Below are 22,265 nucleotides of genomic sequence, written 5' to 3' on the forward strand. Positions count from 1 at the left end.
GTATACTTCTCCCCGGAATAAAAGCCGACTGATTCGGGGCTGCCACCATTGCTATAAAATGCTTCATCCTCGCCGTTCCAACTTTGGTAATGCATTTATACATGATGCTACAACATGCTATAGGCCGATAGTCCCCCAAAGTTGTGGGATTAGTTATCTTTGGGATTAATGTAATACAAGTAGCATTTACTTCGCCAAGCATCATACCTGCCCTGAAGAAGTTTTGTACTGCTTTTGTAAAATCATCTCCAATTATACGCCAAGCACTCTTGAAAAACAATGATGAGAACCCATCCTTTCCGGGAGCCTTGTCACTATCTATATTAGATAATGCTTCAATAATATCGTCCCTCGCCACCTCCATCTCTAATACCGCTTTCTGTTCATGGCTGAGCTGTAATTTCGGAGGTAGCTCATCAAACACTGACAGATCCACTTCCTCCATCTGGTCAGGACTATAGAGTTCTTTGTAATACTCTACACATTTCTCTCTGATCACCTCCACATCCTCTATCACTGAGCCATCTACGTTAATCAGACAAGTTATCTTATTAACACTCCTTCTCGCCAGTACAGACTTGAAAAAGTAAGTCGTGTTACTATCCCCTAGCGAAATAGCTTGATCTCTCGATTTCTGCCTATAACACTCCTCTTCTGCCTTAGCTGCTTGAACATGAATTGTAATCACCCTTCTCTCCTTCCTTATCAGTTCCCTATTAAGCGGTGTTCTTTGCAATTATGTTTGTACCCATTAGATTTCTTTCTGTGTTTCCTTAACTCTTTCTGTCACATCCCCTATTTTCTCCTTATTCCACTCAATAAGTGCTGCCTTCGTGAGCTTAAGCCTTTTCATGAATCTGAACATCGGATTTCCCACCACCTGATTTGCCCATGCCCTTTGGACTATCTCCATGAACTCATCTTCCTTTGTCCAAAAGTTGAAGAATTTGAACGCCCGCTTCTTGAAGTTTCTCTGAGTGATTGAGTACACTATCATTGAGCTGTGATCAGATGTGACCCCTGGGTTCCTAAACTCTGTCTCCATATCATTAAACTCCCCAATCCACTCTGAGTTACACAACACTCTATCCAGCTTGCAACTGATCCGATTCTCTTGGCTATTATTCCATGTAAACTGGTTTCCTTTAAACCTCATATCCACTAACGCAGCTGATGTTACACAATTCAGAAATTCCGTGAAGTTTGGAGGTCTCATCTCATTCCCACCAATTTTTTCGAGCGGACTTAACACTGAGTTAAAGTCCCCCAGCACTACCCACGGTTTATGGATAGTGATGGCTTGATCCACTATGCTCCTCCACAACTCTCTTCTTGACACCATATCAGTACTAGCATATACAAAAGTTACAATAAAAGATTTATTTGTAACTGTATTCACCTCCAAAGTGATGCTCTGTTCCTCCCTTTTCATGACTGTCGCGTTGCATACTCTCGGATTCCAGCAAGCCCAAATCCTCCCAAGCTCATTCTGTTCATAATTGTGTTCCATATTCCACCCTTGACAGCAATTCCTCATGACATAGTCCTTTTTCTTCTCCTTACCCTGGTTTCAATAAGCCCCATCATGCCAATATCCTGTTTCCTGATCATTTCTCTCACCTCCACTTGCTTGAACTTCTTGTTGAATCCTCGCATGTTCTAGCACCCTATATTTATCATTTATATTATTGGGATTGTACCACCGTGCTGCTCACCCCAGCACCCAACTTCACTCCCACTTTTGCTCTCAATTCTTCAAGCGTTATTTTCATAGTTTGAGGACTACTCAGCTATTGTAGTTGTTCTTCGATATGCTTCCTTTTATCATTGGCCCCATCTGACGTCCTTCCATTTGCTCTATTCATATCTATTACCCTTGCATTATTCTCCTCTTCCTCAGTTGTAAAGGCCTCGAAAGTTGAGGTCTGAACTAAAGGATTACTTAGTTCGCTATCAGCTTGCCTTTTCCTGAAACTATGTTTTCTGCTTGGTGACTCCCACCCTTCCTTGTCTTGCACTGTATACACTTCTTGTACTTCACTCACTGGCTCTACATGTTCCACCCCCTGTTCCTTTCCCTTCTCTTGTGACCCATCTTCTTTAACCTCTTTTGCTTCCTTCTTGACCCATACAGTTCTCTTCCCTGTGTTTTTTTTCCTTCTTTGGACATGTTTGCTCAGAGTGCCCAAACACATCACATGTCGCACACCTCGGCGGTTTCCAGTTATATTCAAATCCCACTTTGAATGCTCTCTTCTGGTCTAACACCACCGGTATACTCTTTGGGTAGCTGCATTTTGTATTTGCTTCCACGCACACTCGGGCATACGACGTTCTCGTCATATTCTCAGTTAATCTGTCGGTAAACATCGGAATACCCACTGAGCTCGCAACTTGACTGAACCCAGCCTTATTCCACATCTCCATAGGCATTCTTTTAACAATGGCCCATAGCGGTAGTGTCTTCAGCTCCCTAGATTCTGCTTCAACAAACAGTTTCCATGGTCTAACCACAAACAATTTGCTTGCTATGTGGAACGAACCCATGTCCAATACCGCCCTTCGTTCCTCCTCTCTCTCAAACTGGAAGGTATACATTGTATCTCCATATGGTTTCATGTTAAACCGTTTGATTCCCCATGTTCTAGCCACCACATCCTTAACAAAGTTATAGCTCAATCTCTTTCCCACAAACGTTCCCACCAGAAGGTTTTCAAACTTCTTGTTGAATTCAGTGAATTGTGAACTATGTACATGTACTACTGGCCTTCCATTCTCCATAGAAGGAGCAATATACGATAGCTCTTCTTTCCCTACTGCCTTCTTCCCTATGATATCTTCCCACAAACTCTTTGTGGCATCTTCAACTTTCCCTCCTTCTAGGCTTTTGTTTGCCTCGTTCCCAACCTTTGCCCCTTCACTTCCATCTCGTGTCTATACAACCCGATATTCAAACTCATTGTCAATACTCTTCTCCATTACCGTACCATCTCCTTCTATTCATTCCTCAGTGTTGGTGTCCTGTCCAGCCTTATTATTATTCAGGATCCCACTGTGTGGTTCCTCAGCCCTGGATTCCTTCCCCACTTCCGTGTTCCTTGGCGATACCCTACCTTCCACTTCCGTACCCTTCGTTCCTGTGTAGTATTGCTCAATGTTTTGTTGTAGCTTATTTGGAGTTGCCTCAGTATCCAATGCTACTATGTTTGCAACCTTTCTTTCTTTACCTTCCTCTCCTTCATGGATCCTCAAAGCTATGTCCAGAGCAATATCTTCAATAGTGTTGACTCCATGTCCCCTAGCTTCAACTTTTCCAAGATTCAATCTTTTCTTATATCTTTCCACCGAACCCTCTCCATATTTTTTCCTTAGGACAGATGTCATGAAGTCCATGTCATCTTCCTCCTCACTCAATGTTGCTTTGCACTCAGTATCATCTTCTTCATCGCAAACCCTAACTGGTGTGGTAGGGTTTGCGCCTCCTAAACTTCCTAATTCGTGTTTTTTTTGCATGTTTTCCTAATTTTTTGTTAAAAAGACTCAAATACCCCTAAGGTTTAAATCTCCCCCAATTTGCCACCATTAAAGGTTTTCTATCTATAAATATATTACTAGCTAATGCATCAGCTAGTTTGTTAGCTTCCCTAAATACATGAGTAATTCGAAAATAATCAAGTTCTGCCTTCATTTGCTCAATATCTCTAATCAGCTTCTCTGCTTGCCACGGATGTGGTTTGTCCTTAGTAAGGTAAGACAAAATGGTCTGTGAGTCCGTCTGTATACTTATCTTCTTCATTTCCTTTCCCATCGCCATCCTCAGTCCTTGTTCCACTGCTTGAAGTTCAATTAAGTCGATGCTCCTCTTGCTCGATCTACCATGGCTAGCCACTTGAACTTCTCCCTTCTCATTGCGAATTACAGCAGCCCATCCTCCATTGGCCCCTTGTAATGTTCCATCAGTATTGAGATTTACAATTCCATTTTCTGCCCTCTCCCAAGAGCAGAGCCTCTTCTGTGTCAATTGAATATCAACATCAATGCCCCATGTTTCCATGAACAGCTGCGTACCTGCACTTTGCTCCATTTTTATATTCATCGATACCAGTTTTATTCTTGCGTCTTTCATTCTTTGCGTCGCTACCGAGCTGCATATGTCTTTTTGTTCTAAAAAATCCTCTCATTTCTAGTTCGCCAAATCCAATACATATACCCATTCCATACCAGGCGAACTGCATCTTATTTAGCTCCTTTCCCTCTCGTCTTATCCTGTATCCATTGTAACTCACCTTGGCATGTCAGCTCTGGTATTCTATTATATCTCATCTATTTGAGTAGAGTACTCCAAACAGCTTGTGTGAAGAAGCATTCATGAAAGAGATGTTCCTCAGTTTCGATTTCGCGCCATCAAAAGACGCACATATCTGTTACTACTACTTTTCGTTCTTTCATCTTCTGCAATGTCTTGATGCCTCCACTCAGCGCCATCCAGCTAATGAATGAGTGGCGAGGTATTTTGTTCGAGTACCAAACTAGGTGACTCCACTGCTTTGGTTGTCTGATGCCTCTCAAACTCTCATAAGTATCCTTCAAGGTGTACTCTCCACTGATGGATGCTGTCCAAACTGTTTTGTCTTCATCTGCCATAATTTCTACCTCTTCTTCAATCTGCTGAATAATCTCTCTCAAGTGTACCCTGACATTGTTTGGAAAAGCCCATTCTCCATTTTCTATGACATCCGACACTGTGGAGTGCAAGTTGCAAGTCGAGCCATATAGTAGAGCTAGCGGGAACTTATCTCGGAGAATCCCAGCTGGGTGCCAAGGATCATGCCAGAAGTTAGTGGATTGACCATTGCCTATCTGATGAGTAGCTATCTGTGCTGGCTCCTTCCTGACCTTGAGAATACTTTTCCAGCTCCAAGAGCAGTCCTGAGGAATGTTGAGATGCCAGAAGTTTCTGTTTTTTATCAAGTTGCTATGTACCCATTGTACCCATAATGTATCTGCTTTTGTAATGATCTTCCATATATGTTTCATAATGGCAGCTTTGATTTGTCTTTCCCAAATTTCTAATGCCCAATCCTCCTTCGTCATACACGGATAGCATGTGTTTTCCCATCCAATTAGTGCATGTGACTTTAAGCAATCGGCCCCGTCCATAAGAAATTCCCTACTGAGTCTATTTATGTCATCTATAGTCTTACGTGGGATTGTAAAAAGACTATCAATACACACTCGGGTTATTCAGCACTAATTTTATCAATTGCAATCTACCCGCATAAGATAGTAACTTCCTTTTCCAGCTTTGGATTCTTCCTGTGACCTTCTGTACTAGTGGACTGCAGTCTATTGATGTCAATCTTGTAGTAATTAAAGGCAAGCCAAGGTACTTAACTGGTAATACACCCCTCTCGAATTGAAGAGCTGCCTCAATAGCCTGACTGCTATTGTCATCCACTCCTGCAAAGAACACATTGCTTTTCTGAAGATTTACCTCCAGTCCTGATGCCCTTTTAAACACCTCTAGATTTCTCTTGAGAGTCATTGCTGTGTGCAAGTCCCCATGTAAGAACGCCATCAGGTCATCTGCAAATGACAAGTGAGTAATAATAGGTTCTTCACATTTATAGTGTAACTTATACTCCCCCCTTCTCACACTATACAGCATGATTTCTGAGAACAAATCCATAACCATCACAAATAGGTAGGGGGACATGGGGTCACCCTGCCTAATAACGCGGCTACCCTTGAAATACCCATAAGATGCCCCATTAATCATGACAGAGTAATTAGCTGTTCCTACACACACTTTGACCCATGTGATGAATCTTTCTGGCATACCAACTCTTCGCATCACAAACTCAATAGCCTCCCATCTCACAGAGTCATAAGCTTTTCTCAAATCTAACTTTGCCGCACATCTGGGTGGCTGTGTATCTCGATGATAATTATGCATTATCTCATGAGACAACAAGATATTATCCTGTATACTCCTACCAGTTATGAAAGCGGACTCGTTAGTGTTGATAATTTTGGGCATCACCTCCTTCATCCTTCGTGTCATTACTTTAGTTATGCACTTATACATCACCCCACAGCAGGCTATCGGTCTATAGTCACCCAGGGAGATAGGTACTTGAACTTTAGGAATAAACATAATGCATGTTGAGTTTACCTCGGTTAGCATCTGGTTAGAGTGGAAGAAATTCCTTACAGCCTTCATGAACTCATCACCAATGATTCTCCAAGTGCATTTGAAGAAAAACAATGAAAATCCATCACTACCCGGCGCCTTTTCATTTCCAATGTTTGCCAGTGCTTCAGTGACCTCATCCCTTGTGACTTCTTTCTGTAGTTGTTCATAGTCTTCCCCACAAATCTGATCTTGTGGCCCAATCTCATCGAAAACAGAGTATTCCATCTGATGCATGTTATTAGGCTTGTAGAAGTCCGTGTAGAACTCCACACATTCTGCCCGAATATCATTTACATCTTGTATCACATTTCCAGCTGCATCTTTCAAACATGTGACCTTATTAACTATTCTTCTAGCTTGCATGGACATGAAGAAATAGTTCGTGTTATTGTCTCCCACTGCTATCACTTGGTCCCGAGATTTCTGCTTATACATGCCCTCTTCCGAAACAGCAGCTTGGACGTAGGTTCTGATAACTTCCCTTTCAAAAGGCGTGTTAAGCTTGTTTAGTTGTTAATTGGGACCTCTAAGGGGAGATTTTAAACCTTAGGGGTATTATCGTCTTTTACCAAAATATTAGGAAAACATGAAAAAAACTCATGAGCTTAGGTCTGTAATAGCTTCAAACCCTAGCACACCACCTAGGGTAGGAAACTACAATGATGATTCTGAGCATGAATTTGAATCATCTGATGAGGAGGGTGATATAGAACTACTCAGGACTGCACTTTTAGAGAAATATGGAGTCGGCTCTTTAGAAAGACTTAGGCGAAGGCTAGATAACGATGGGCCATTGCCTGACGAAGATCCACAAGTACGTATTCAGTTTGAAGCAAACATTGAAGCAGCGCTGGAAATACAAAAAAAGGATGCGAAGGCTTCTCTCAAGGGCCAAGCTGTGGAGACCCAAAAAGAAAACTTGAAAGGAAAGGAAGCTAAGGACCTGGAAGTGGGAAGTAAGGCTCTAGGCAGCCAAGATACGTTTCAGAAACTTCAACAAGAGGTTGAGGGCTATTATAAGGAAGGGAGAAAGAGAGGAGGTGAAGGAACTAGCTCTGTAACAAACACCGGAAACATAGGATCTGCAAAAGAAACGGAAACAGAGAGGACTATTGAGCATGATGGGAATGTTCAAATCCAAGGTAATGGAACAGCAAATACTAAAAGTACTTGGGCAGAGGTGATAGGTAAGGGATCGGCAGGAAAAGAAGAACTGAGCTTTATTCCTCCGACTATAGTTAATGGAAAACCTGTGATCCATGTGCAGAGCTCTCAGTTTACCGCATTCAATAAAAAATTTGAAAATCTAGTGGTGGGTTCATTTGTAGGTAAAAGAATGAATTACAACTATGTAAAGGAGATGGTTAGTCGAACTTGGAGGGTAAAGAAGTTTAAAATGAAGCCTTATGCAGACACCATGTTTACCTTTCAGTTTGAGAAAGATGAAGATCGAAAAGCAGTGTTGGACATTGGATCTTTTCATATTGCTAGTAAACTGTTTGTAGTGAGGCCTTGGAGACTTTTTGTGGCGGCTGAAACAAGGGAATTAAGAACAATACCAATATGGGTTGTTGTAAAAGGGTTACCAATGGAAATGTGGAACGAGGGATTTAGTCAAGTGGGAAGTGCAGTAGAAGTTCCAATGTTCACAGATCGACTTACTGAAAATATGGCGAGAACATCGTATGCAAGAGTGTGCATAGAGATTAATGCGAAGTGCAAATACCCAACAAGCATCCCAGTGGTGTTAGACCAAAGAAGAGCGTATAATATTGAGTTTGAATACAACTAGAAGCCTCCATGTTGTATTGAATGTCAGGTATTCGGGCACACTGACCAGAGTTGCCCAAAGAAGCCGAAAGCTGAAGTAGCTAGGAAATCAGTTTGGCTGAAGAAGAATAACAAGAAAGATGAGGAACACAAAGGATTGGGAGCTGAGGATGAACAAAAGAAGGCTGTAAGAACAGAAGAAAAAGCTACCGAACCAGCAATACAAGAGGTCCAAGAGATACACGACATCACAGAAGAGAAAGAATGGGAAGTTCCGAACAAAAATCACAGCTGTAAATCAAGGAGTAATGAAAGCACGAAGAACAAAAAGGGAAAAGAAGTAATGGAGACAGATAGTAACAAAGGGAATAGTGAACAAGGGGAACAAAGATATGATGCAAAGAGAGAACAAGAAGTTCAAAGGAGGATTCATATGCTTAAACATGGAGACAACAGGTTTAAACACCTTCTTGATGACACTGAAGATGGAAATGGTACAACAGAACCTAGGGAATGGATACAAATAGAGTCCAGCAGCAGCAGTGGAAAGGAGAGTGGGAATAACAAAGAAAGGGCTATTCAGAGTCCTTTGACTCAAATACTAACAGATTTATGATAAACCTCGCATGCTGGAACGTTCGGGGTTTTAACAAAGCATTCAAACAAGTGGAAGTAGATTTGATGGGTATTGTTGAAACAAGAGTTAAGAATAAGAATCAAGACAGAATTTTTAACAGAACTTTTACAGATTGGCAAATGGAGGGAAATGATAATGGGAATAATGTGAGTAACATATGGGTATGCTGGAACCCAAGGGTATGTGAAGCTAGGCTGAAACAGAAAACTGGGCAACAGATTACGATGGAAGTGGCAACTATATCGGGGGAGGAGTTCATTGCTACAGTAGTGTATGGTAGCAATGACATGGGCACAAGAAGGAACCTTTGGAGAAACATCATAGACCTATCTTGTACTATACAGAAGCTGTGGATTATATTGGGGGATTTAAACTCAATTTTAAATGCCCAAGAGAAGATAGGAGGAGCAGAGACAAGAATGTATCATTTTGCAGATCTTCTAGAATGTGTGGATGCCGCAGGACTGGTGGACATCAAAAGTAAAGGAAACTATCTAACATGGAATAATAAGCAAGATAACAGAATCAGTTGAAAATTGGATCGAGTTATGGCCAATGTGGAATGGATAGGAGCATATGGGGATCATGAGGCAGAGTTTAGGAATCCAGGAGCTGTTTCAGATCATTCAGCCATGGTAGTTACGACTATAGCTCAACGAAATCAGAAGCAAAAAGCGTTTCGATTCTTTAACTTCTGGTATACTGAGAGAGGTTATATGAACACAGTAGAGGAAGCCTGGAAGAGTCCAGTTGTGGGCAATCCGATGTTCATCTTCATGAAAAAGTTAAAACTGACAAAGGCAGCACTGATACAGTGGAACAGTGAAAGAATAGGGAATGTGGTCAACAGAGTAATGGAAACTAAGGAAGCAATGGATCAGATACAGACCGAACTACAAGCACGGCCGGTAGATGGGGATCTGATTAGAAAAGAAAGGGAAGCTATAACAACGCATGTGCAAGCAATTAACTCAGAGGAGAACATGTTCAGGCAAAAGTCGAGAGATCAGGTGATAGTATTGGGAGACAATAATACTAAGTATTTCTTCAAGTCCATGCAAGCAATAAGAATTGTTAATAAAATCTCGTGTTTGAAAGATGAAGCTGGAAATGTAATACAAGACTCGAGAGCTATAGGAGATGAGTGTGTGAACTTTTATGAAGCACTTTACAGCCCTCCTAACATGCCAGCAGTGGATTTCAGTGTATACCAAGGTATGGAACCAAGGCAGCAGCTTGATATGATAGATAGTGGAAAATTACAGCAGGATGTGACAAGGGATGAAATCATAGAGGCTCTTTGCGGACATAGGCAATGATAAATCACCGGAAGCGATGGCTTTCTTCGTAGCCGTTCTTCTACAAATGTTCTTGGAGAGTTATTGGAGAAGACTTCATAAGAGCGACAAGGAACTTCTTTCATTCAAATCAGATGCTAAAAGAGGTAAATTCCACGTGTATTACTCTCATCCCCAAAATTCATATTCCTACTTCTCTAGGAGATTATAGACCTATAGCTTGCTATGGAGTGATGTATAAGTGTATCCGCGAAGGTCATGACAAAAAGAATGAAATTTTTATTCCAAAAGTGGTTAACGATAACCAATCACCTTTATCACCGGAAGGAGTATACAAGATAATATTACGTTATCTCGAAATCATGCATAACTATCATCATTGATCAAACTCTGCCGAGATGTCTTTGTAAAAGTGGATTTAAGAAAGGCTTATGACTCAGTTAGATGGGAAGCAGTGGAATTTGCTATGAAACGAGTGGGAATGCCAGATAGGTTTATTACATGGGTTTAAGTTTGTGTAGAAACAGCATCATATTCTCTCATGATTAATGGCTCCTCCTACGGGTTTTTCAGAGGGAAACAAGGGATAAGACAGGGTGACCCCATATCACCATATCTCTTTGTTTTGGTTATGGATTTGTTCTCAGACATTATGCTTCATAGTGTAAGGAGTGGAAAATACAGACTACATCATAAGTGCATAGATCCAGTTATCACGCATTTGTCATTTGCAGATGATCTTATGGCTTTTTTGTATGGGGATGTACAAAGTGCTGCAGCACTTAAGCAGAACTTGGATACTTTCAGGAGGGTGTCAGGGCTAGAGGTTAACGTACAAAAGAGCAGCATATTTCTTGCAGGAGAGGATGATAACACAAGCAATGAGATGGAGCAAGTATTACAATTTCAAAGAGGTGAGCTGCCAGTGAAATACCTGGGATTACCCCTGATTACGACAAGGTTAAAATCGACTGATTGTAATCCTTTGATCCTGAAAGTGACCAAGAGAATTCAAAGCTGGAAGGGGAAGTTACTTTCATACGCAGGAAGATTACAGTTGATTAAGGCAATGTTAAATAACTTGAGTGTCTACTGGCTGGCATCCTTCACAATTCCACAGAAAACTATAGATGATATCAACAGATTATGCCGGAATTTCCTATGGAAGGGGCCAGATTGTACACAAGCACATGCACTGATTGGGTGGGATGATGTCTTCTATCCTTATGAGGAGGGAGGACTGGGAATTAGAAACTTGGGAAAGGTTAATCAAGCGGCTACAATGAGGCAAATCTGGAAGATTGTAACAAAGAAAGAAAACTTATGGGTTACTTGGATATATAAGAACTTAGTAAAAGATAGAAGTTTCTGGCTGATGAAAATACCACAAGGCTGTTCATGGAGTGGGCGGAATATACTCAAAGAAAGAAAGGAGGCGGTGATATTGTTATACACCAAATCGAGATGGAAATGACACAAGTTTTTGGAATGACCCTTGGTACTCTCCATCGGGATATCTTGCGGTCAAAGTTCCCACAATCCCTATTGTATAATAGCACATGCCATATCCAAAACAAGGTAGCTGATTTTATAGAGGAAGGGAAATGGAGTATTCCCAAGACACATATACGTCCATGTCGAGAGTTTCGGGGAGATCGAGAAGATTGAAATAATGGGGCAAGAAGACAAGGTAGTTTGGACATCGTCAAGTCATGGTGAGTATAGCATGAAAGAGACATATGAGAGTGTGAGAAGTATAAGGCCAACAGTGCTATGGAGTAAGCTGGTCTGGTATTCAAATAGAATCCTGCGCCATTCCTTCATCAGTTGCATGGCTCTAAGTAATGGACTCAAGACGCTGCAGAAATTGAAAGTGTGGAAGAAAGTGCAAACTGATACTTGTGTGTTGTGTTGGCAAGGCATAGAAACGAGCACCACCGCTTTCCACGATGCAACCGCAAACACTGTTTGGAGTCGTCTTCTTGAGAGAATGGGATTCACTTTCGAGTAGCAGCTCGACATGGGAAGAAGAGGTTCAATGGGTGGGAAACGAGAGACACGAGGTAAAGGATGTATTCAAGATTCTTATCGACTTTGCGGAATGCCTACATGTATTGGATTTGGAAGTCAAGAAATGACCGTATCTTCCAAAATAAAACGCAGAGATGCGGCCAGGTGGTGGATGCAGTGATTAGCGATACAAGAACAAAACTTATGGGAATGAACATTAAAATGGCGCAAGGGCCTGATGCTCAACTATTCATGGATAAGTGGAATATACAAGTGGGAGAGAAGAAAGAAACACGAGAGTACTGCAAGTGGGTAAGAGCAGCTATGGAGATATACAATCTAAACACTGATGGGACTCTACAAAGAACTGAGGGGGGCTGGGCACCAGTGATAAGAAAGGACCAGGGTGAAGTAATAGCAGCGAGTAATGGCAGCACACACTTGAAAAGCATTGCACTGATTGAGTTGCAGGCAGTAGAGCAAGGTTTAAAGATGGCAGTCAGGAAACGCATCAAAAAGATCGAGGTACAAACGGATTCATCCAATGTTATCTCCTTCTTGAACGGCAACAACAAGTATCCATGGATGGCAGAGAAACTCATTCAAAGTATACAAGCTTTGAAACTAGAGTTAGAACATTTTAATATCTTTCATGTTTTTAGGGAGACCAACAGACTAGCTTATGCGCTGGCACAAAACATTCCTACTGTTAGATACATAGAGCTAGTCCCTAGTTCCTTTTCGGAGGATGTAAAGAAAAAATTATTTTTGAAGATGCGAGTGGAAAGCAATATGTAAGGATGTAACAAGCTATTTATTTATTTTATGAAAATGGGTAGGGGACCTCTCTAAAAAACTCGCTTACTACGAAAAAAAAAAAAAAAAAAAACTTCCCTTTCTTTTTGGATAAGAGCTTGGTTCTGAGGTGATGTATGTAAATCAATTTGTATCAAGTCCATCTCTTTTTTTTGCTTCTTTGACTCTGCTTACCACATTCCCGACTCTCTCTCGATTCCACTGGATAAGAGCTGCCTTTGTAAGTTTGAGTTTTTTCATAATACATACATTGGGTTTCCAACAGCTTCACTTCACCAAGCATCCTCCACTGTTTGTATGAACCCTTCCTCTTTGTACCAGAAATTAAAAAATCGAAAAGCTTTCTTTTTCTGGTTCCTTTGTGTCATTGAGATGACAATCATGGCCGAGTGGTCTGATGTTGCACCTGGGTTTAAAAACTCAGCCTCATAGTCTCCATACTCTCCTATCCACTCTGAATTCCCTAATACTCTATCCAGTTTGCAGCTCACTCTATTCACTTGCTTGTTGCTCCATGTGAATAAGTTCCCCTTGTATCTGACGTCCACTAGCCCTGCCGAGTTGACATAGTTCATTAAATCTTCAAAGTGGATCGATCTTACTTCCACTCCTCCTGATTTCTCATGAGAATTTAGTATCGAATTGAAATCCCCGAGCAACAGCCACGGCTTGTGTACAATGCATGCCAAATCTGTTATGCTTCTCCATAGATTCCTTCTAGTACCCATGTCAGTGCTGGCATAAATTATAGTCACAATGAGTTCTTCTCCTGCACTCGTAGCCACCTCCATAGTTACTTCTTGCGAGTCTTTCCTCAAAACTGTTGCTGTGCATATTCTCGGGTTCCAGCAAACCCAAATATTGCCTACCTCATTTCCAAAAAATTACCTTCCATCTGCCATTGCTGAAATGCCTTGTTAAACACTCTATCTCTGTTCTTTTGCTTTACTCTAGTATCCCACTATACCCATGAGACTTACATCATACTTTCGAACCATCTCCCTGACTTCAACTTGCTTAAAAGCTTTGTTGAACCCCCGCACATTCCAGCACGCTAAGTTTATCATTTACGTGAGTGGGGGTGGGTAAGGAGACTCATTATGGTCCCTTCTTTTGCCTTACTACTGCTGCTCTTCCCTACTGCTCTGTTTTGCATTCCTTCCTTGGCCACTTGTTTGTCTGCCCCATTCTCAGTACTCTCTGCTAAACATTTGAACCTGTTACCAGCTTGTTGTGGAGGGTTGGTATCTTTTACGTTTCGAATCTCCTTTGCTTTGGGTAGTCCTATCTTTGTGCTTGCTGTTTTTACCTTTGCTGGGATATCCATGCCCACCTCTGTCTCTGTGACTTTGGTGTGTTGTTCTGTTTGTGTATCATTTTTGCTTCCTTCCTTCTCTATGGTTTTAACCTCATGCTTCTGTTCATCATTCACCCTCGAACTCCCTTCTCCTTGTACCCCTCGTGCTCTATACCGTTGTTTCTTGCTTGGCGATTCCTAGCCTTCACTATCCTCAATGTTGGTCACTTCGACCAATTCTTGAGTATCTATAACTACGGCTTTTAGCTTCAGCTGTTGCTTCTCTTTATGCATATCCTGTGTTTCTATGGATTCATCTTTCTTCTCATCTTTTACCTTCTGTAGCCACACTTTACTGGATTCATCTTTACCCATTTGCGTCTTCTTGTGGCATGCTTGATCAGTATGCCCAAATACCTCACAGCCCTTGCATCGCGGTGGCTTCCAATTATACTCAAATGACACCTTATACGCCCTTCGTTGATCAAGTATAACTGGTACATCCTCTGGGTACGAGCACTTTGCATCAATTTCGATACACACTCTTGCATAGGCTGTTCGAGCCATGTTCTCAGTAAGCTTATCCGTGAATATAGGAACTCCTACAGCACTTCCTACTTGGCTGAACCCATCTTTGTTCCATAATTCCATTGGTAACCCTTTGACAATCACCCATACCGGAATCGTGCGGAGTTCTCTAGTCTCGGCCTCAACGAAAAGCTTCCACGGCCTTACAACAAACAGTTGGCTGGCGATGTGAACGAAGCGAGATCGAAAGCAATCTTGCTCATCCGTCATCATCTTTTCTCAAACTTGAACGTGAACATAGCATCACCATAAGGCTTCATAACAAAATTTTTAATCCCCCACGTTCTGCTTACAATGTCCTTCACATAATTGTAATTCAATCTTCTACCTACAAAAGATCCAACTACAAGATTTTCAAATTTCTTGTTGTATTCGGAAAATTGCGAACTTTTAGCATGTATGACTGGCTTCCCATTCACTATAGATGGTGGAATGTATGTCAGTGTTGCATTTCCCGCAGCCTTCTTCCCGATTATCTCTGCCCATGAAGTTTTCATAATGCCTTTTGCTTGTTCTATGTGCTCAACATTCTTTTCCTCAATACCGCTATGTTCTGTCATATTTCCTTGTGTTTCCACCCAAGTTTGTGCTATCTCTAGCACTTTTACCCCAGTTTCTTGCGTTTTTCTTGGTTGTTTTTCCATCTCAGGCCCTTTACCTATCTATTCCAGAACTTCCCTTTTGCCCTTATGCCCATACGCCCGCGGAAATATTGCTCAGTATGTTGCTGTATCTTAACTAGTGTATCTTGTGTTTCCTTCGCGTCTAACACCTCTTTTTTGATCTCTAGGTTTGCACGATCAGCATTGCCTTTCACTTTCTCACCTTGCACTTTCGATCCCACTTCTACTCCCGATACTCTCGTTGCTTTGAAATACTGTTCTACTTCATTCTGTAGTTTCTCAACGGTTTCTTTGTCGTATAGTATTGCTGTGCCAGGTGACTTACATTCATTACCTTCCTCCTCATGGATTTTCAGTGCTATATCCAAAGCAAACTCATCCATCCTACTGCGTTCTGTATTTCCAGATCTAATCTTTCCGCGGTTTAGTCTTTCCCTAAACCTCTCCAATGAACCCTCTCCATACCTTTTCCTGAGTACAGATGTCATTAACTCCATGTCTGCTTCCTCACTCAGCGGTGTTTCTCGGTCAGAATCATCTCCTTCATTACGAATCCTAGCTGGTGTGCTAGGGTTTGCATCATCTAAACTACCTAACCTGTGTGGTTTTTTCATGTTTTCCTAATTTTTTTGGTAAAAAGACGAGAATACCCCTAAGGTTTAAATCACCCCTTAGAAGTCCCCATTAACAACTAAACAAGTCTAATAACATGCATCAGATGGAATACGTTGACCGTTGAGTTCACTTTTATCGTTGACTATGGCTTTGAACGTTGACTGTTGACTTTTGACAGTTTGACTTTTTGGCACTATTTCCCAGTTGTTCTATGATGTCTCTTTCAGTGTCCTTTTGTCTTTTTTTTCGTTCTATAACACGTCTTTTGAGGTATTAGTTCCATAATAGGGTTGTATCCGAAAAAAGCGATAAGAACATGAGTTTTCTACAATCAATCAATCAATCTGGTGTTTTGCATTCATTATAGTGCAAGCTCACACATAGGTGCATTCAATCATGTGTTTTGCATTCTTTCTAACGCAAGCTCGCTTGTTGGTACGTTCATTCAATCAATCTTTTGTTTTGCTTTCATTATAATGCAAACTCCCACGTAGATGCATTTAGTCAAGTGTTTTGCATTCTGTCGGTGTATAAAGTGGGGTTATGGGGTTTGGATGTTGTTCATCCTAGATCAAACTTATATGATCAAGGCTTGGGTTTAGGGTTTAGAGGCTTAGTCCTTGTCTAACAAAAGGTTTAGTCATTGATCCTTGAAGCCTTGGAGTGTTTCCTGTGATTTTGAGTTTTTGGGCCCTTGAGTTCACTTTTATCGTTGACTATGGTTTTGAACATTGACCGTTGACTTTTGACTATTTGACTTTTTGGCACTATTTCCCAGTTGTTTTATGATATCTCTTTCAGGGTCCATTTGTCTTCTTCTGGCTCTATAACACGTCTTTTGAGGTATTATTTCCAGAATAGGGCTGTATCCGGAAAAAGTGATAAAAACATGAGTTTTCTACAATCAATCAATCAATCAGGTGTTTTGCATTCATTATAGTGCAAGCTCACACATAGGTGCATTCAATCATGTGTTTTGCATTCTTTCTAACGCAAGCTCGCTTGTTGGTACATTCATTAGTGGGATCGTTTGTGGGGAAAAGGCTGCACTATAACTTTGTAAAGGATGTAGTTAGTAGAACCTGGAGAATAAAAAGCTTTGTCATGAAGCCATATGGGGACAGTATGTTCACCTTCAAGTTTGAGACTGATGAAGATAAGCAAATAGTGCTAGACATGGGATCGTTCCACATTGCGAGTCAGCTGTTTGTAATAAGGCCATGGAGAACATTTGTAGAGGCAGAAACTAGGGAACTAAAGACTATACCAATATGGGTGGTAGTTAAAGGGTTGCCCATGGAGATGTGGAACAAGGATGGGTTCAGTCAAGTGGGAAGTGCAATAGGGATTCCTATGTTTATGGATAGACTGACGGAGAATATGTCAAGAACAGCCTATGCGAGGATGTGCGTGGAGATTGATACAGACTGTCAATATCTAGAAGGAGTTCCAGTAATTCTAGATCAAAAGAGAGGGTATAAAGTGACGTTTGAATATAATTGGAAACCCCCGAGATGTAAGGATTGCAAGGTATTTGGACATTCGGAACTGAGATGCCCAAAGAAGGTGAGAGAGGACGAGGAAAAAAATTATAAAGTGTGGATACATAAAGCAAGTTCTGATAAGAAGGAAGGGGAGAAAATGGTGCAACAACAGCAACCTCAACAAAAAGAAAATGAGATACAAAAGAAAGAAAACTCTCGAACAGCAAGAGGTCCATGAAGTACACAATATCGAGGCAGAGGCAGAATGGGAGTCTCCAAGCAAGCGGCATAGATGCAAAGCTCGAAATTTGATAGAGGAAGAGAGATTGCGAACTGATGAGCATCAGCACAAAGTGAGTTCAGCAGAAAGAGGAGAAGCTATAGAGAAACAGAGTGATGTCAGGAGGCAGCAGACTATAGTCCAAGAAAAGGGTATTGAGATGAAGGGGAAGAAGCAAATAGAGCAGATCAAGGGAAAGGAAACAAGTGAGCAGAAAGGGAAAGGAGTGGCATCTGTTGGAGATGCTAGTAGTATAGGCAGTAAGGAGAGTGGAAGCAAAATAACAAAGAAAGCAATAGCACCAGGAGGACGACAACAGTTAGTGACTGCCAAGTACGGTCACTCTAAGCCTCTCAATGTGTCCAAATGAATGCACATCTAGGATGTTGGAATATGAGGGGGTTTAACATGTGCTTCAAACAGGTGGAAGTGAAAGATATGGTTCGAAAGTTTAACTTGAGCATTATGGGATTAGTGGAAACGAAGGTAAAATCAGCAAAGAGAGATAGAGTTTTTAACAAAACATTTACTCAATGGGCAGTAGAGGATAACTATGAGCATAGTGAATTGGGGAGAATTTGGTTCTGTTGGGATCCCAGGGTATGCACAGCTGTGTTGCTAAGGAAGGATGGTCAACATATAACTATGGAGGTGAATACTATAGCCGGAGAAGAGTTTATTGTTTCGATTGTTTATGCAAGTGTGGATATGATGGAACGAAGACAGCTATGGAGGGAATTAGTAGATATGTCATGCACTATACTAAAACCATGGATTATTCTCGGAGATTTCAACTCTATTTTGAGCTCTCAAGAAAAGGTAGGAGGACTAGAAGTACGGCCTCAACAATTCTCAGATTTGTTGCACTGTGTTACAGCTGCGGGGTTAGTGGATATCAAGTACAAAGGTAACTTTTTAACATGGAGCAATAAGCAAGAGGAGCGAATAAGTAGCAAACTCGATAGGGTGATGGTTAATTCAGAGTGGATAGAGGCATTTGAAAACCATGAAGTTGAATTCTTAAATCCGGGGGCGATCTCAGACCACTCATCGATGGTAGTTACTTTGCTTGTACAGAGAAATCAAAAAAAGAAGTCGTTCAAATTTTTTAACTTTTGGCACAAAGAGGAGGGTTTCTTGAAAACAGTGGAAGAAGCATGGCAGAGCCCTGTACCCAATGTACGTGTTTATGAAGAAGCTGAAAGTAACGAAGGGAGCACTTATCTCATGGAATAGGGAGAGGGTTGGAAATGTTATAAACAGGGTACAGGGAAAAAAGAAGCAGATGGATGAGATCCAAACAGAATTACAGCAGCAGCCCATGAACCGAGTACTTATTCAAAGAGATAAAGAAGCAATAAAACATTATGTACAAGCAGCTGTCTCTGAAGAGGGGTTCTACAAGTGTGGAACACTAAAGCGTAAGTCGCTACGACCAAGTAGTAAGTGTGGGAGACAGCAATACAAGCTATTTTTTCAAATCGGTACAAGCTCGCAGAGTTGTGAATAAAATAACATGCTTGGTTGATGGAGATGGAAACATGATGCAGAACTTTAATGATATTGGTGCTGAATGCGAACAATTCTACAAGGATTTGTACAGTCCAGGGCAGATGCAAGAGATGGATTTTGATGTATTCTAGGAAATAGGACCAGGACAAACTATACAAAACACAGATGTGGAAGAACTGGAAAAACCGATCTCAAGAGATGAGATAATAGAGGCGCTAGCAGACATTGGAAGTGATAAAGCTCTGGGCAGTGATGGATTCTCTTCCTTCTTCTTCAAGTGCACTTGGAGAATCATCGGGGACAGGGCCTGATTGTACGTGTTTATAAAGACTATTGATGATATAAATAGATTGTGCAGGAACTTTCTATGGACAGGGCCTGATTGTACCCAGTCACATGCATTGATAGGATGGGAGAGTCTGTGTTATCCGTATGAGGAAGGGGGACTGGGCATAAGGGATCTGTTGAAAGTGAATCAAGCATCCAACATGAAGCATATTTGGAAGTTAGTGACGAAAGCAGAAAACTTATGGGTGGATTGGATTCACAAGAACTTAATCAAAGGGCGGAACTTTTGGCATCTCAAAATACCCAATGATAGCTCATGGAGTTGGAGAAGTTTGCTCAAAGGACAAAAGGAGGCAGTGCAAGTAGCCACACATCAGATCGGAGATGGCAGAAATACGAGTTTTTGGCTGGACCCATGGCATCCAAGTGGAATACTAAAAGATAAGTTTCCGCAAGCTTTCACTTACAGCTCTAGTGGACATTTCAATGCCCAAGTTTCTGATTTTATACAACAAGGGGAATGGAGGTTTCCATTGTACATAGAAACCCAGATAAGAGAGGTGACTAAACAGGCGCAAGATGAAGTAGAAATAATGGGTGGAGATGATAAAATTGTATGGACTGCCACGAGTCAGGGGGAGTATAGCGTGAAAGATACTTATGATGGATTGCGAGGGATGAAGCCAACAGTAGCATGGCATCGACTGGTCTGGTATTCAAACCGAATTCCGAGACATTCCTTTATAAGTTGGATGGCGATGCATAAAGGGCTCAAAACAATCGACAAGCTGAAGGAATGGAAGAAAGTTGACACCGATAGCTGCATCATGTGTTGGACAGAGACAGAGACTGAAGAGCACTTGTTTCATGAATGTTCTTTTTCGATGGCAGTGTGGAAAAGTCTGTTAACATCAACGGGTTTCAGCAGAGTACAAGCTGATACTTGGCGTGAAGAAATCGAGTGGGTTCAGAAAACAGCAGCAGGGAAAGGGCCGAAGCAGGATTCTCTAAGGCTGGTGTGGAATGGTTACATATATTGGATATGGAGAAATCGCAATGAGAAGATATTTGACAACAAACAGCGTCACTCTCATCAGGTGGTGCAACTAATCTTATGCGATGTGAAGACAAAGTTGCAAGCAATGGCAATTAAGATGGAGGAGGGGACAGAAAAACAGCAATTCCAAAACACTTGGAATGTGGAAGTGCATACAAGGAACACTTAATTTGAATACAAGAAAAACAGCAGCGATACTGTAAATGGGAACGTGCAGCTCAAGGAACACTTAACTTGAATACCGATGGCAGTTTGCAAGGGATGAGAGGTGGATGGGCAGCGGTAATAAGAGATGAAAGTTAAAGGCAAGAAAGGGAAGATCAGACAAGCAATCTATAGCACTAATAGAATTGCAAGGGGTTGAGCAAGGAATGAGAATGGCTATTAATCATGACTTCTGGTACATTCACGCACAAACTGATTCAACAAATGTACTATCATTTTTTCAGAACTTGGGTCAGCACCCATGGCAAGCAGAAAAAATTATGAGGAGCATCAATCAAATGAGAGAGCAAATGGAAGAGTTTACTATAACTCATGTTTACAGAGAAGCCAACAAGTTAGCAGACGCACTTGCTAGTACTATTCCCACAACAAGCTATATAGAACTAGATTTTAACTTATTTCCGGAGGATGTAAGGAAAATCATTCATGATGATTTAGTGGGGAAACAATATGTAAGAATGTAACAAGTTGTAACAAATCTTTTATATTAATAAAAAGGGGTAGGGGACCTTGTCAACAACCTCGCTTTCCAATAAAAAAAAATCTATTGTTTTGCATTCATTATAATGCAAGCTCACAGGTAAGTGTATTCAATCAAGTATTTTGCATTCATTCTAATGCAAACTCCCACGTAGATGCATTTAGTCAAGTGTTTTGCATTCTGTCGGTGTATAAAGTGGGGTTATGGGGTTTGGATGTTTTTAATCCTATATCAAACTTATATGATCAAGGCTAAGGTTTAGGGTTTAGAGGCTTAGTCCTTGTCTTACAAAGGGTTTAGTCATTGATCCTTGATGCCTTGGAGTGTTTCCTGTCCTTTTGTGTTTTTAGGCCCTTGAGTTCACTTTTATCGTTGGCTATGACTTTGATCATTGACCGTTGACTTTTGACAGTTTAACTTTTTGGCACTATTTCCCAGTTGTTCTATGATGTCTCTTTCAGTGTCCTTTTGTCTTCTTTTTGCTCTATAACACGTCTTTTGAGGTATTAGTTCCATAATAGGGCTGTATCTGGAAAAAGCGATAAGAACATCAGTTTTCTACAATCAATCAATCAATCAGGTGTTTTGCATTCATTATAGTGCAAGCTCACACGTAGGTGCCTTCAATCATGTGTTTTGCATTCTTTCTAACGCAAGCTCGCTTGTTGGTACGTTCATTCAGTCAATCAATTGTTTTGCATTCATTATAATGCAAGCTCAAACGTAACTGTATTCAATCAAGTGTTTCACATACATTCCATCAATCAAGTGGTTTGCATTAATTCTAATGCAAACTCCCACTTAGACGCATTTAGTCAAGTGTTTTACATTCTGTCGGTGTATAAAGTGGGGTTATGGGGTTTGGATGTTGTTCATCCTAGATCAAACTTATATGATCAAGGCTAGGGTTTAGCGTTTAGAGTCTTACTCCTTGTCTTATGAAGGGTTTAGTCATTGATCCTTGATGCCTTGGAGTTTTTCCTGTCCTTTTGTGTTTTTTTTTTGGTTGGTAAGGGGGGTTTTTTAATTAAGAGGTCCCCTACCCTTTCCTCAAAGAGGATAAAAGAAATAAATTATTGCAATCTTAG

General features: G+C 41.1%; 6 protein-coding genes across 6 annotated transcripts; 4 read left to right on the top strand and 2 right to left on the bottom strand.

The window, feature by feature from the left end:
* Positions 1–751: 751 nt before the first annotated feature.
* On the bottom strand, positions 752–1,216 carry LOC147524402 (uncharacterized). Its single transcript, XM_086574641.1, has one exon. It carries the CDS (start codon positions 1,214–1,216, stop codon positions 752–754), a length of 465 nt encoding a protein of 154 aa, XP_086430767.1.
* Positions 1,217–4,404: 3,188 nt separating this feature from the next.
* Positions 4,405–5,094, bottom strand: LOC147524403 (uncharacterized). Its single transcript, XM_086574648.1, has one exon. It carries the CDS (start codon positions 5,092–5,094, stop codon positions 4,405–4,407), a length of 690 nt encoding a protein of 229 aa, XP_086430774.1.
* Positions 5,095–8,578: 3,484 nt separating this feature from the next.
* LOC147524404 (uncharacterized) lies at positions 8,579–9,136 on the top strand. The gene has a single exon (XM_086574657.1). The coding sequence runs from the start codon at positions 8,579–8,581 to the stop codon at positions 9,134–9,136; it is 558 nt and encodes a 185-aa protein (XP_086430783.1).
* Positions 9,137–9,151: 15 nt separating this feature from the next.
* On the top strand, positions 9,152–9,922 carry LOC147524405 (uncharacterized). The gene has a single exon (XM_086574665.1). The coding sequence runs from the start codon at positions 9,152–9,154 to the stop codon at positions 9,920–9,922; it is 771 nt and encodes a 256-aa protein (XP_086430791.1).
* A 2,211-nt stretch (positions 9,923–12,133) lies between these two features.
* Positions 12,134–12,709, top strand: LOC147524406 (uncharacterized). Its single transcript, XM_086574681.1, has one exon. The coding sequence runs from the start codon at positions 12,134–12,136 to the stop codon at positions 12,707–12,709; it is 576 nt and encodes a 191-aa protein (XP_086430807.1).
* A 5,343-nt stretch (positions 12,710–18,052) lies between these two features.
* Positions 18,053–18,850, top strand: LOC147524407 (uncharacterized). Its single transcript, XM_086574687.1, has one exon. It carries the CDS (start codon positions 18,053–18,055, stop codon positions 18,848–18,850), a length of 798 nt encoding a protein of 265 aa, XP_086430813.1.
* Positions 18,851–22,265: the final 3,415 nt, after the last annotated feature.

The sequence above is a fragment of the Coptis chinensis genome, chromosome 1 (assembly GCF_015680905.1).
Source record: "Coptis chinensis isolate HL-2020 chromosome 1, ASM1568090v1, whole genome shotgun sequence".
Classification (NCBI taxonomy): Eukaryota; Viridiplantae; Streptophyta; class Magnoliopsida; order Ranunculales; family Ranunculaceae; genus Coptis; species Coptis chinensis.